The 14,096-nt window shown below is 43.8% G+C and overlaps 1 protein-coding gene across 5 annotated transcripts in view; it reads left to right on the top strand.

The window, feature by feature from the left end:
- Positions 1-5,457: 5,457 nt before the first annotated feature.
- LOC109871930 (capping protein, Arp2/3 and myosin-I linker protein 3) overlaps positions 5,458-14,096 on the top strand; it is a 47,861-nt gene continuing 39,222 nt past the window's right edge. For 2 of the 5 annotated variants that reach the window (XM_031806584.1, XM_031806587.1), the window contains exons 1-2: positions 5,587-5,751; positions 12,209-12,303. In XM_031806584.1, the coding sequence (XP_031662444.1) occupies positions 5,694-5,751; positions 12,209-12,303 (153 nt within the window). In that variant the 5' untranslated portion in view covers positions 5,587-5,693. Of the gene's footprint in view, positions 5,752-12,208; positions 12,304-14,096 lie in introns of all 5 variants that reach the window. The other 3 variants (XM_031806586.1, XM_031806585.1, XM_031806588.1) reach the window with 3 other exon arrangements.

Raw genomic sequence — 14,096 nt, 5'->3', positions numbered from 1 at the left:
TGATACCACCAAGACTCTTCCTAGAGCTGGTTGCCAGGCCTAACTGAGCAATCGGGTAGAAGGGCCTTGGTCAGGGAGGTGACCAAGAATTCAATGGTCACTCTGACAGAGCTCTAGAGTTCCTCTATGGAGATGGGAGAACCTTCCAGAATGACAACCATCTCTGCAGCACTCCTCCAATCAGGCCTTTATGGTAGAGTAGCCAGACGGGAGCCACTCCTCAATAAAAGACACATGGAGTTTTCCAAAAGGCACCTAAAGACTCTCAGACCATGAGAAACAAGATTGGCTGGTCTGATGAAACGTGAATGCCAGCTTCATGTCTAGAGGAAACCTCGCACCATCCCTAGGGTGAAGCATGGTGGAGGCGGCATCATACTCTGGGTATGTTTTTCAGTGTCAGGTACTGGGAGACTAGTCAGGATCGAGGGAAAGAGTATGGAGCAAAGTATAGAGAGATCTTTGATGAAAACCTGCTCCAGAGCGCTCAGGTCCTCAGACTGGGGCGAAGGTTCATCTTCCAATAGGATAACGACCCTAAGCACACAGCCAAGACAATGCAGGAGTGGCTTCGGGACAAGTCTCCATGTCCTTGAGTTGTCCACAGCCCAGACTTGAACCCCATTGAACATCCCTGGAGAGAACTGAAAATAGCTGAGCAGCAACGCTCCCCATCCAACTTGACAGAGCTTGAGATGAACTGCAGAGAATAATGGGAGAAACTCCCCAAATACAGCTGTGCCAAGCTTGTAGCGTCACACCCAAGAAGACTCGAAAGTCCATCATACCAGGCAGTGATGCAACCAGTCAGGATGCTCTCAATGTTGCAGCTGTAGAACCTTTTGAGGATCTGAGGACCCATGCCAAAACTTTTTCGTTTCCTGAGGGGGGAATAGGCTTTGTTGTGCCCTCTTTACGACTATATTGGTGTGTTTGGATCATTCTAGTTTGTTGGTGATGTGCTCCACTACAGCCCCGATGATGAGAATGGGGGCGTGCTGGGTCGTCCTTTTCCTCTAGTCCACAATCATCTCCTTAGTCTTGGTTACGTTGAGGGATAGGTTGTTATTCTGGCACTACCCGGCCAGGTCTCTGACCTCCTCCCTATAGGCTGTCTCGTCGATGTCGGTGGCAGGCCTACCACTGTTGTGTCGTCTGCAAACTTAATGATGGTGTTGGAGTCATACCTGGCCATGCAGTCATGGGTGAACAGGGATTACAGGAGGGGACTAAGCACGCACCACTGAGGGGCTCCAGTGTTGAGGATCAGCATGGCAGATGTGTTGCTACTTACCCTCACCACCTGGGAGCGACCCGTCAGGAAGTCCAGGATCCAGTTGCAGAGGGAGGTGTTTAGTCCCAGGATCCTTAGCTTAGTGATGAGCTTTGTGGCACTATGGTGTTAAATGCTGAGCTGTAGTCGATAAATAGCATTCTCACATAGGGGTTCCTTTTGTCCATGTGGGAAAGGGCAGTGTGAAGTGCAAAAGAGATTGCATCATCTGTGAATCTGTTTGGGCGGTATGCAAATTGGAGTGGGTCTAGGGTTTCTGGGATAATAGTGTGGATGTGAGCCATTACCAGCCTTTCAAAGCTCTTCATGGCTACAGACGTGAGTGCTACGGGTCAGTAGTCACTTAGGCAGGTTGCCTTAGTGTTCTTGGGTACATGGACTATGGTGGTCTGCTTGAAACATGTTGGTTTTACAGACTCAATCAGGGACATGTTGAAAATGTCAGTGAATACACATGCCAGTTGGTCAGCACATACCCGGAGCATACGTCCTGGTAATCCGTCTAGCCCCGCGGCCTTGTGAATGTTGACCTGTAAGGTCTTACTCATGTCGGCTACTGAGAGCGTGATCACACAGTTGTCCGGAACAGCTTGTGCTCTCATGCATGCCTCAGTGTTGCTTGCCTCGAAGCGAGCATAGAAGTGATTTAGCTCATCTGGTAGGCTCGTGTCACTGGGCAGCTCGCGGCTGTGCTTCCCTGTAGTCTGTAATGGTTTGCAAGCCCTGCCATAAAAGATGAGCGTTGGAGCCGGTGTAATACGATTTGATCTTAGCCCTGTATTGGCGCTTTGCCTGTTTGATTGTTCGTCGGAGAGCATTGCAGGATTTCTTATAAGCTTCCGGATTAGAGTCCCACACCTTGAAAGCGGCAGCTCTACCCTTTAGCTCAGTGCGAATGTTGCCTGTAATCCATGGCTTCTGGTTGGGGTATGTACGTACAGTCAGTGTGGGGACAACGTCCTCGATGCAGTCATTGATAAAGCCAGTGACTGATGTGGTGTACTCCTCAATGCAATCGGAAGAATCCCGGAACCTGTTCCAGTCTGTGATAGCAAAACAGTCCTGTTGTTTAGCATCTGCTTCATCTGACCACTTTTTTATAGACCGAGTCACTGGTGCTTCCTGCTTTAATTGTTGCTCATAAGCAGGAATTAGGAGGCTAGAATTGTGGTCAGATTTACCAAATGGAGGACGAGGGAGAGCTTTGTACACGTCTCTGTGTGTGGAGTACAGGTGATCTAGAGTTGTTTTCCTCTTGGTTGCACATTTAACATGTTGATAGAAATGAGGTAAAACTGATTTATGTTTCCCTGCATTAAGCAACCAACCACCTGCCAACACCTCTTTCATGCTCCTGCTACTCTCTGTTCATCATATATGCATAGTCACTTTAACCATACCTACATGTACATACTACCTCAATTAGGCTGACTAACCGGTGCCTGTATTTAGCCTCGCTACTGTTATAGCATTGCTACTGTATATAGCCTCGCTACTGTTATAGCATCACTACTGTATATAGCCTCTCTACTGTTATAGCATCGCTACTGTATATAGCCTCGCTACTGTTATAGCATCGCTACTGTATATAGCCTCTCTACTGTTATAGCATCACTACTGTATATAGCATCTCTACTGTTATAGCATCGCTACTGTATATAACCTCTCTACTGTTATAGCATCGCTACTGTATATAGCCTCTCTACTGTTATAACATCGCTACTGTATATAGCCTCTCTACTGTTATAGCATCGCTACTGTATATAGCCTCTCTACTGTTATAGCATCGCTACTGTATATAGCCTCTCTACTGTTATAGCATCACTACTGTATATAGCCTCTCTACTGTTATAGCATCGCTACTGTATATAGCCTCTCTACTGTTATAGCATCGCTACTGTATATAGCATCTCTACTGTTATAGCATCGCTACTGTATATAACCTCTCTACTGTTATAGCATCGCTACTGTATATAGCCTCTCTACTGTTATAGCATCACTACTGTATATAGCCTCTCTACTGTTATAGCATCGCTACTGTATATAGCCTCTCTACTGTTATAGCATCGCTACTGTATATAGTCTCTCTTCTGTTATAGCATCGCTACTGTATATAGCCTCTCTACTGTTATAGCATCGCTACTGTATATAGCCTCTCTACTGTTATAGCATCACTACTGTATATAGCCTCTCTACTGTTATAGCATCGCTACTGTATATAGCCTCTCTACTGTTATAGCATCGCTACTGTATATAGCCTCTCTACTGTTATAGCATCGCTACTGTATATAGCCTCTCTACTGTTATAGCATCACTACTGTATATAGCCTCTCTACTGTTATAGCATCGCTACTGTATATAGCCTCGCTACTGTTATAACATCGCTACTGTATATAGCCTCTCTACTGTTATAGCATCACTACTGTATATAGCCTCTCTACTGTTATAGCATCGCTACTGTATATAGCCTCTCTACTGTTATAGCATCGCTACTGTATATAGCCTCTCTACTGTTATAGCATCGCTACTGTATATAGCCTCTCTACTGTTATAGCATCGCTACTGTATATAGCCTCTCTACTGTTATAGCATCGCTACTGTATATAGCCTCTCTACTGTTATAGCATCGCTACTGTATATAGCCTCACTACTGTTATAGCATCACTACTGTACATAGCCTCGCTACTGTTATTATTCACTGGCTTTTTACTGTTGTTTTTTATTTTGTTACTTGTTCACCTAAATACCTTTGTTTTTTTTACTTAAAAATTGCACTGTTGGTTAGGGCCTGTAAGTAAGCATTTCACTTGTATTCGGCGCGCGTGACAAATAAACTTTGATTTGATTTGACTCAAGGCTGTAATCGCTGTCAAAGGTGCTTCAACAAAGTACAGAGTAAAGGGTCTGAATACTTATGAAAATGTTTTTTTTGTTGCTTTGTCATTATGGGGATTGTGTGTGGATTGATCAGGGGAAAAAACAATGTAATCAATTTTAGAATAGGCCTGTAACTTAACAAAATGTGGAAATAGTCAAGGAGTCTGAATACTTTCCCGAATGCACTGTATATACTTTTTTTTAAATGTAGGAATCATTTTATGAGAACACTAGTGTGTGCAACATGACTGTTTATATAAGTAATAATGGACAGTTGAAACTAGGTTGCTAAATCATGTGGTTGCTATTTAAATTGTACATGTTCAAATATTGATATAAAATTGTGTAAGTGCTTACTGGGGAAACCAACGGGTGTGCTATGTGTGTCCCTACCCTGTGAACATTCCAAAGTCGGTTTGAGGTGTCTAGGTCACATGGTCAAGGAGCTATTGCATTTTAGTAGATTTTTTTATAAATATTTATATTTCAAAAACATAGGAATAATTTTAATTGTACAATGTAACATGCCTCTCTGTGTAAAGAATAATGTACAGTTGAAATAAGGTTGCTAAGTCACATGGTGTAAGAGCTGTTCACATTTTAATATTGTGATCATGCACTTTGTTGGTAGTTCCTAACTAGCTGCATTGACTGTGGCCAGGCTGCCTACACACTGCCTACACTTGCTGTGTGATTATGAAACTGTGCTTTGATTAACATCTTTTTTCTTCATAAAACTCAAATCGATCGCAAACTATTGATGTTCGAAGGTCCGAATGTTTGGCAAATATCGAATCTCAAAGCAACTTTACCACGGTACCGAACCGTTCCCTTTTCATTCCATCACAGCTGTTGTGATTTTTTTTAATACGGTAATAGACTTGAGTCGCATGAAAACTGTGGATGGAAACGTTGTGACTTCTCCAGTTTTTACTGCAGCAGTCCATACTGTGTAATAATTGTTGGCAACCATCCAGCTCACAAAAAAACTGTCTCCATGGCCATATATTGACAATGTAGGCTATTTCTTGATATGAATGAAATGAACCAAAAGTTATTGATCTAATGAAGCAAAATGGAGTCATTATTAATTTTGATATTAAAGATAACAATTATCATTCGAATATTTTGACCAACTTAATACGTTTATTCAATGTTTTTTTGTGTGACTTTTAATAATTCGTGTTATTAGAATTAGTGTTGAGATTATTTGAGATTCGAGATTATAGTGTAATTATTTTATTTTCCCTCAAATATTAAAAGTAATATCTGAAGCACTTGGGTCTATGCTTCTTGCGTTGACTGATGCATGCATCCCACTCTCTCTCTCTCTCTCTCTCTCTCTCGCTCTCTCTCTCTCTCTCTCTCTCTCTCTCTGTCTCGCTCTATCTGTCTCTCCCCCCGATTTGATATGTTTATAGGAACTGGAGTCGCCCGCGCTACTCTCCGATTGCCAGTTGAAACGCATTAGCGGCTCTCTCCCTTGATTATAAGAAGCGCAGACGGAGAGTCAGGGCGCGCTATGGCCTCTAAAGAGACCACCGCTGCAGGTTTCGTTCACGTCGGCAGGGAAAACACAGGTAAGCGCAAAACTGCTCTTTTAAATTCACTGTCATGCTCAACACCTGCTGTAGCCTACATACTATATTTCCTGGGCCGAATACAGAGCCTATCGCTGTTGTGAATTCCAATGGTTATTTTATTGTACATGTCACTCTCTTTGGCGTTCCATGTTCTCCTGTGTAAGCCCACGTCAGGAATGATAACCTGTTATTCCTATCGATCCGAATCGAAATAAACAGGCTACGTTGGGATTGCTTTGGTTCCCGCTGCCTGCTCTGTGTTTACCACAATCATACTTTAAACGGTTATTAAACCCCACTTCTGTCAGTAGCGAGTTGGTTGGATGTGTGTTACTGCAAATGCGTGCCTGCCTGTGCGTGTCTCTGGGTGCTTTGCCTTGGCTTTAATAGTTTTCCTTTGAGTGTGTTTGTGTGTAGGGGTGTTATGTGGAACAATCATTTTGTTTGAAGCTTGCAGGCATGAGTTTTTGCATTGAGAGGCCCTCTACGCTGAAGAGATGGGCTATAGTGCCCTTAGGGTGTGCAGTGCTCAGCATACCACTGTTTAGTACACACACACCCACACCCACACGCACACGCACGCACGCACGCACGCACGCACACACACACACACACACACACACACACACACACACACACACACACACACACACACACACACACATACACTGAGAGTTATAATTAAACATGTGACAAGCACGATCACACTCACGTTGGTCACACATGCCAGCACAATGGTAGTGTCTGACATGTACACACACACAAACACATTGCACGCACACACACCGACTGACACCATTGGACAGAAGGGTGTTAAAAGGGTGTCTCTCGCTGTTAATTATCGTGATGGCAAATTAATCCCTTGTTTGTTTCTGGATTTAGCTGTGGTAATGACCAGTCAGAGCTAAAGGTACAGAGAGAGGAAGGAAGGGATGTGTGGTGGTCACTCATGGAGAAAGAGCAGTTCCATTAGACAATCAAGGCAGGTTTTTAACTTCGCCAGCAGATCCGACCCGCTTGCTTACAGCTACGCTAGGGTTCAGACAGGCTTCCTGTGTCGATGAAGACACGGCGGAGCCGGCACCAGAAATGTCTCAGAAAACGTCCCCCAATCCAGGGATGAGAAATTAATCGAGTTTGACTTTATTATATTTTTTTACAGGGACAGTGCACATTAATCAACATTGTACTCCGAATTGTCCAGTTATTACAACTGTTACACTGAGAAGATTGAGCGACTGTTAAGCAAGCAGTCGTTCAACCTTGTCAGTGTAACATTTGGGAGTACAATGCATTTTTCATTCCTGGATTGAGGCAGGATGAAATCAGAAAGAGTGGGAGGTCATATAAACTGGCACAGCTTAATCCTGACACATTTATTCATTGGTCTGACGAGAGAAAGTCAACACTATTGTGACTAAGCCCTTGCAGAGAAACCACATGATCACTTCATTGGTGTGACATCACAGAGCAAGCGTCAAGGTGGGAGCTCACCCTGCGAATCACACAGTAAGATAAGTGACATAGATTTTTTTTCTGTTTTGATGTTGAGGTTATAAAACGGTCATAAATAATAATCCCAAATTGTGATGTAAATGTGCATACTATTAAAAAGTTGCCAATATTTTGTTTACCTTTTGTATTTCAATCATTTTTGTTGTTGTCGGCTTGTAGTACTATATCCTGTAAACATGTTTTTTTGTAGTACTGTTATTGGTACTGTTATTTTAGTGAATTCAGAAAAAGTGGGTTTGTAACCTGTTCAGACATCTATCCAATATATTATCCCAGCACATGTTTCCTAATCACACAAAATTGAATTGAATTGTCATTGGAGTACAATCGGGATTATAATCATCGTGTCCCAGTTCATCTAACTTGCTGTCATAGTCTACCAAATGCAAACAGAAAATATGGTTTGGACTCAGTGTACACAAATGAGTGTGTCATGCCTCTGTGAATATGATATCAACATTAGTTTTTCTGTGTGATTAGGAAACATCTTGAGGATTTCAGAAATGTGTTGGGCTAATGTGTTGGATAGATGTTGAAAGAGGTTACAGAAGACTGAAATGAAAATGTGTCCCACTTATTCAAAATTCATGCTACGTTTTGCGAAAAATATCCACTATATTTTAATCAAACGCAGGAAGCCTGTCCGACCCAAATGAAGCTGTAAGCAAGCGGGTCGGATCTGCTGGCTAGGTTTTAACTCATCCTCTCCTCTCCCATCTCTCTCTCTCTCCTTCCTCTCTGTCTAATGGTAGTTCAGCATATGCTGTGGCCGGGCCTTCTGTGGGAATGCCGAGTGTTAAGCATGAAACACACCGAGAATCTCATTGCCGATAGGTACTCATCATAGTGGCGTTCCTTTTCTTGCTAGAACAAAAGCGTCACCTGCTGCTTGCCGACCCGGTAGCGACAAACCTACCAATTCTACTTGTAGAATCGCAATGCTCGTCAGTGGCCAACAACTTGACTTTGAGCCAATCAGAGAGAACGATCCCCAAAGCGGGTGTGCCAACAAAAAAAGGGAAAAAGAGGGTATTTTCATCTACAGATGAACCAGTCACACTTCATATGCAATGTAGACTATGGGATGGTACAAAAAATACAATACAAAATATTTCAACAAATGTGGACAACCCTTCAAATTAGTGGATTCGGCTATTTCAGCCATAAAATCGAGCACACAGCCATGCAATCTCCATAGAAAAAATTGGCAGTAGAATGGCCTTACTGAAGAGCTCAGTGACTTTCAACGTGGCACCGTCATAGGTTCCAAATTGCCTCTAGAAGCAACGCCAGAACAATAACTATTCGTCGGTAGCTTCATGAAATGGGTTTCCATGGCCGAGCGGCTGCACACAAGCCTAAGATCACAATGCGCAGTGCCAAGAGTCGGCTGGAGTGGTGTAAAGCTTGCTTGCCACTGGACTCTGGAGCAGTGGAAACGCCTTCTCTGTAGTGATGAATCATTCTTTACCCTCTAGCAGCCCAACAGACCAATCTGGGTTTGACGGATGCTAGGAGAATGCTACCTGCCTCAATGCATGGTCCCAACTATAAAGTTTGGGGGAGGAGGAATAATGATCTGGGGCTGTTTTTCATGGTTCGGACTCCTTAGTTTCAGTGAAGGGAAATCTTAATGCTACAGCATACAATAACATTCTAGACGATTCTGTGCTTCCTTTCCTGTTTCAGCATGACAATGCCCGCATGCACAAAGCGAGGTCCATACAGAAATAGTTTGTCGAGATCGGTGTGGAAGAACTTGACTGGCCTGCACAGAGCCCTCAACCCCACAAACACATTTGAGATGAATTAGAACGCCAACTGCGAGCCAGGCCTAATCGGCCAATATCAGTGCCCGACCTCACTAATGCTAAGTCACCACAACAATGTTCCAACATCTAGTGGAAAGCTTTCCCAGGAGAGTGGAGTCTGTCATAGCAGCAAAGGGGGGACCAACTCCATATTAATGCACATGATTTTGGAATGAGATGTTCGATGAGCAGGTGTCCACATACTTTGGTCATGTAGTGTAGCTAGCCAAGTGCAAGCTAGCCAAGCTAGCGAAGACACGATGCACACAACACTAAATACTTCCTACTAGCTAACCACAATAGCTAGTATTGATATTATAATACAATTGCAATGGGTTAGCTAGTTTCTGTGAATCAGCTGCCTGTGTTAGCTGCTGAATTAGTGCAGTGTCCATAGCTAGCTAGCAATTTCTTGCTAGTTAGCAAATGCGCTAATGTTAGCTAGCTAGCTAAATATTTGGCTATGGGCTGGCACTGGCATAATGGGATTTTTAATTTAAAAAAACAACCATAATTTAACCAGATAGGCCAGTTGAGAACAAGTTCTCAGTTACAACTGAGACCTGGCCAAGATAAAGCAAAGTAGTGCGATGAAAACAACACAGAGTTACACATGGGATAAACAAATGTACAGTCAATAACACAATAGAAAATCTGTATACAGTGTGTGCAAATGAAGTAAGGAGGTAAGGCAATAAATAGGCCAATAGTGGTGAAGTAATTACAATTTAGCAATTTACACTGGAGTGATATATGTGCAGATGAGGATGTGGAAGTAGAAATAATGGTGTGCAAAAGAGCAGAAAAACCGAAACAAATATGGGGATGAGGTAGGTAGTTGATTGGATGGGCTGTTTACACAGGTAAAATATTACCTGCTGGAGTGTGTGCTATGGGTGGGTGTTGCTATGATGACCAGTGAGCTGAGATAAGGCAGAGCTTTATCGGAGGATATTTTGTAAATTACGAATCGCCGAAGTCAAGGATCGGTAGGATAGTCAGTTTTGCGAGGGTATGTTTGGCAGCATTTTAAAATGTTATTTCACATTTATTTAACCAGGTAGGCTAGTAGAGAACAAGTTCTCATTTACAGCTGCGACCTGGTCAAGATAAAGCAAAACAGTGCGACACAAACAACAACACAGAGTTACACATGGAATAAACAAACATACAGTCAATAACACAATAGAAAAAAGTCTATATTACAGTGAGTGCAAATGAGGTAAGATAAGGGATGTAAGGCAATAAATAGGCCATAGTGGCAAAATAATTACAATATAGCAATTAAACACTGGAGTGATAGATGTGCAGAAGATTAATGTGCAAAGGGATGCAAAGGAGCAAAAAAAATATATAACAGTATGGGGATGAGGTAGTTGGATGGGCTATTTACAGATGAGCTATGTACAGGTGCAGTGATCTGTGAGCTGCTTTGACAGCTGGTGCTTAAAGTTAATGAGAGAGATATGAGTCTCCAGCTTCAGTGATTTTTGCAGTTCGTTCCAGTCATTGGCAGCAGAGAATTGGATGGGAAGGCGGCCAAAGGAGGAATTGGCTTTGGGGGTGACCAGTGAAATATACCTGCTGGAGCGCGTGCTACGGTTGGGTGCTGCTATGGTGACCAGTGAGCTGAGATAAGGCGGAGCTTTACCTAGCAAAGATGACCTGGAGCCAGTGGGTTTGGCGATGAATATGAAGCTAGGGCCAGCCAACGAGAGCATACAGGTCGCAGTGGTGGGTAATATATGGGGCTTTGGAGACTAAACGGATGGCACTGTGATAGACTGCATCCAATTTGCTGAGTAGAGTGTTGGAGGCTATTTTGAGTGAAGGAGGCTTTTTTGCGAAACAGGAAGCCAATTCTAGATTTAACATTGGATTGGAGATGCTTAATGTGACTCTGGAAGGAGAGTTTACAGTCTAGCCAGACACCTAGGTATTTATAGTTGTCCACATATTCTAGTCGAGCGGGCGGATGCTGGCAGCGATCGGTTGAAGAGCATGCATTTCGTTTTACTAGAATTTAAGAGCAGTTGGAGGCCACGGAAGGAGAGTTGTATGGCGTTGAAGCTTGTTTGGAGGTTTTTTAACACAGTGTCCAAAGAAGGGCCAGATATATACAGAATGGTGTCGTCTGCGTAGAGGTGGATCAAAGAATCACCCGCAGAAAGAGCAACATCATTGATATATACAGAGAAAAGAGTCGGCCCGAGAATTGAACCCTGTGGCAGCCCCATAGAGACTGCCAGAGGTCCGGACAACAGGCCCTCCGATTATGGAGAGTGAATTCTTGCTAGGCAGTGAATGTAGCTGTGGCCATAGTATCAACAAGGGCTTTCTACAAAATAGCAACATTAGCGCAGATAGCTTTGTATCTAGACCATAAGCAATATGCTCGGATATGCAAATAACGCTACTGCCACCTTCTGGTTTGGAGAATTTGAACAGGGTTTAGTGGCTGACGAGGTCATTGCTATTTGAACACAAAAAATATTGACTGTTCACGGGTGCTAAATACTGTCGGCAGGCAAATGTTTGACAATCCTATCGCTGTGTCTGAGCTTTTACAGAGATTAAAGTTGATTACAGCTGCCTTAACTCTCTGTCTTTCTCTGATCCTTCCTCGTCTCTCCCTCCTCTGTCCCCATCCCCATCCCCCTCTTCCGTCTTTTGACCAATCACATCAGCTCTTTTCACATCAGATCTTTTTCAGAGATGATCAGATTAGTCAAGAGACCAATTAGTGAAAAAAAGATCCGAATTGGGCTGCCTGTGTAAACGCAGCCTTAGTGTTTGAAAGCTTATGGTGTCTTTTGGATATGGCAGCTTAAGAAATAGTGTGATGTGTATCAACTATTTGGTCAAACTTTGATAAAACTTCCTTTAACATAACATTCTACTAAAGCTGTTTGCCATACCCCTGTCTCTTTTGTCTCATAGTGTGACTGTACCTCCAAATCAGTTTCATCTCTGGGGCTAAATATAAAACCAGTTTCGTTTCCTCTTGTTTTCTCGTGTATGTGTGTGTCTGTGCCGTGGTGTTTGTAATTTTGCCTGTAAGAGAGCATTTTTGTGAGAGAGGAATTTACTTGCAGTATTGACTTTTGTTTCATGCCTTCTTTCCACAGAGAGCATCAGGAGGCTCATTGAGAAACAATCTATCAAGTTTGTGCGAGCTGTAAAGCAGGACACCAAGCACGGCAAATCAGAGGACAGGATACTGGTGAGGCCCCTTCACAATAAACTCTACTGTCAGAAATCTGGATTCTATATCTCAGGTCAATGTAGTGTATTTTGAACTTTAAATTAGAGTACAATCCATTTTAATCGGGCATTCAAGCTTGGTGGTCCACACACTCCCCTAGGAGCAAACGAGACACCATGGGGCATTGAGTCCATCTTTCAACCTTTATTAGAAGTGGCAGTGTGCCTCTAATGCCAGAGGCATGGGGATGGTGTGTATGTGTGTGCGTGTGTGTGCGTGTGTGCGTGCGTGCGTGCCCCTGTGTGCGCGTGTGCTCATGCCAGTGTGTGTGTGTGTGTGTGTAAGCGGACTGAGAGGTGTCCTAGCAGCTTGCGCGAGCCAACACACACACTTCCGGACATTGCTGCTTTTGAGACATCCTCAATTAGTCACCCGTTTCAGTTACTAATGACAGACACACACACACACACACACACACACACACACACACACACACACACACACACACACACACACACACACACACACACACATGACACAAGGGTCGTAGAGGAGTAAGAGCCCAAGCTCATTTCCTCTTACTGCTGAGAGTAAACTGGTGCTGGGTAGAGGGAAGACAAGCTGTCATTACCACTCACCCCCTCTATTTTTGCCTCTGTCTAGTCTTTGTTTCCTTTTCTTCTCCTCCATATCTGTCCATCTCTATTACGCTCCCATCTCCCCTCCCGCTCCCTGCTCTCTCGCTTTTCTCCCTCCTCATCATCTCTCATCTTGCCCTTCTCTCCTCCCCTCCTCCATCTTTATCTCAACACATAGAGCTGTGTTGAACCACTCTGCTCCCTCCTTTATCCAAACAGAACTCAATTAGGCCTCAGGAGAATGTTAGTCTAAATGGGTTTTGCTAATGCAACTTCTCAAAACACTTATGGCGTAGCATGGCATGATGACAAGTAAAACATTGCATAGAGGCCTACATGTGTATTGTGCATATGTCAATGTTTGTAAATGGACAGAGCTTTTGGAACAAAGTGTAGGGTATCTAAAACACACACAGGCATGCATGCAGTGAGCTCGCTGTTGAATACGTAGCCTGCTTACACTTCATCTACTCTTTGTTTGTCCCTCCCTCCCTCCCTTTCTCTCTCTCTCTCTCTCTCTCTCTCTCTCTCTCTCTCTCTCTCTCTCTGTGTCCTTTCTCCCTCTGGGGTTGTGCTGGTATTCAGCTGTCTGTGTACGTCTCCTGTTCCAGCTGTCACGCTGTGCCTCACAGACACATGCACACACACATACCCGCGCACATACACGCACACAGACAGCCTCATCCTCCTAGTGCCTTTCATTCAGACAGACATATCGTATGCTCAGCAAGACATACACCATTGTGCTGAGGGCAACGTTATGAAGAGTAACAACATACGCCCAGATACACAAACGACCGCATAAACACACCCTGTCATTGCACACACAAACTGGGACACACACAGAGGGCATGCGTTTCGGAGCACTCATTTGAAGATTAGCGCCAACTCCAAAAACAAAACATCTTCAAAGACTGAGAGGAGTGAAGGAGGGAGGGGCAGAGGAGAAGGAGGGGTAGTGCGAGTCGAGGGGGGCACCAGGGAAAGGGGTGATGAGAGCTCAGAGCAACGGAGGAGAGGGGGAAAGGAAGGAAGAAATCTGATGTGTTTTGATGACCCAATTGCTGCCTTTTCTACCCTCGTCCATTATTTATCTCGATCCCTTGCTCGATTTCGCCCGTCATTGGTTCCCAGCTCCCTCTCTCCTCACTAATAACGGCCCTATTACTGGGA

Source organism: Oncorhynchus kisutch, linkage group LG27 (genome assembly GCF_002021735.2).
Source record: "Oncorhynchus kisutch isolate 150728-3 linkage group LG27, Okis_V2, whole genome shotgun sequence".
Classification (NCBI taxonomy): domain Eukaryota; kingdom Metazoa; phylum Chordata; class Actinopteri; order Salmoniformes; family Salmonidae; genus Oncorhynchus; species Oncorhynchus kisutch.
The sequence above is the reverse complement of the archived record's forward strand: the minus strand, read 5'-3'. Positions and strand labels throughout refer to the sequence as shown.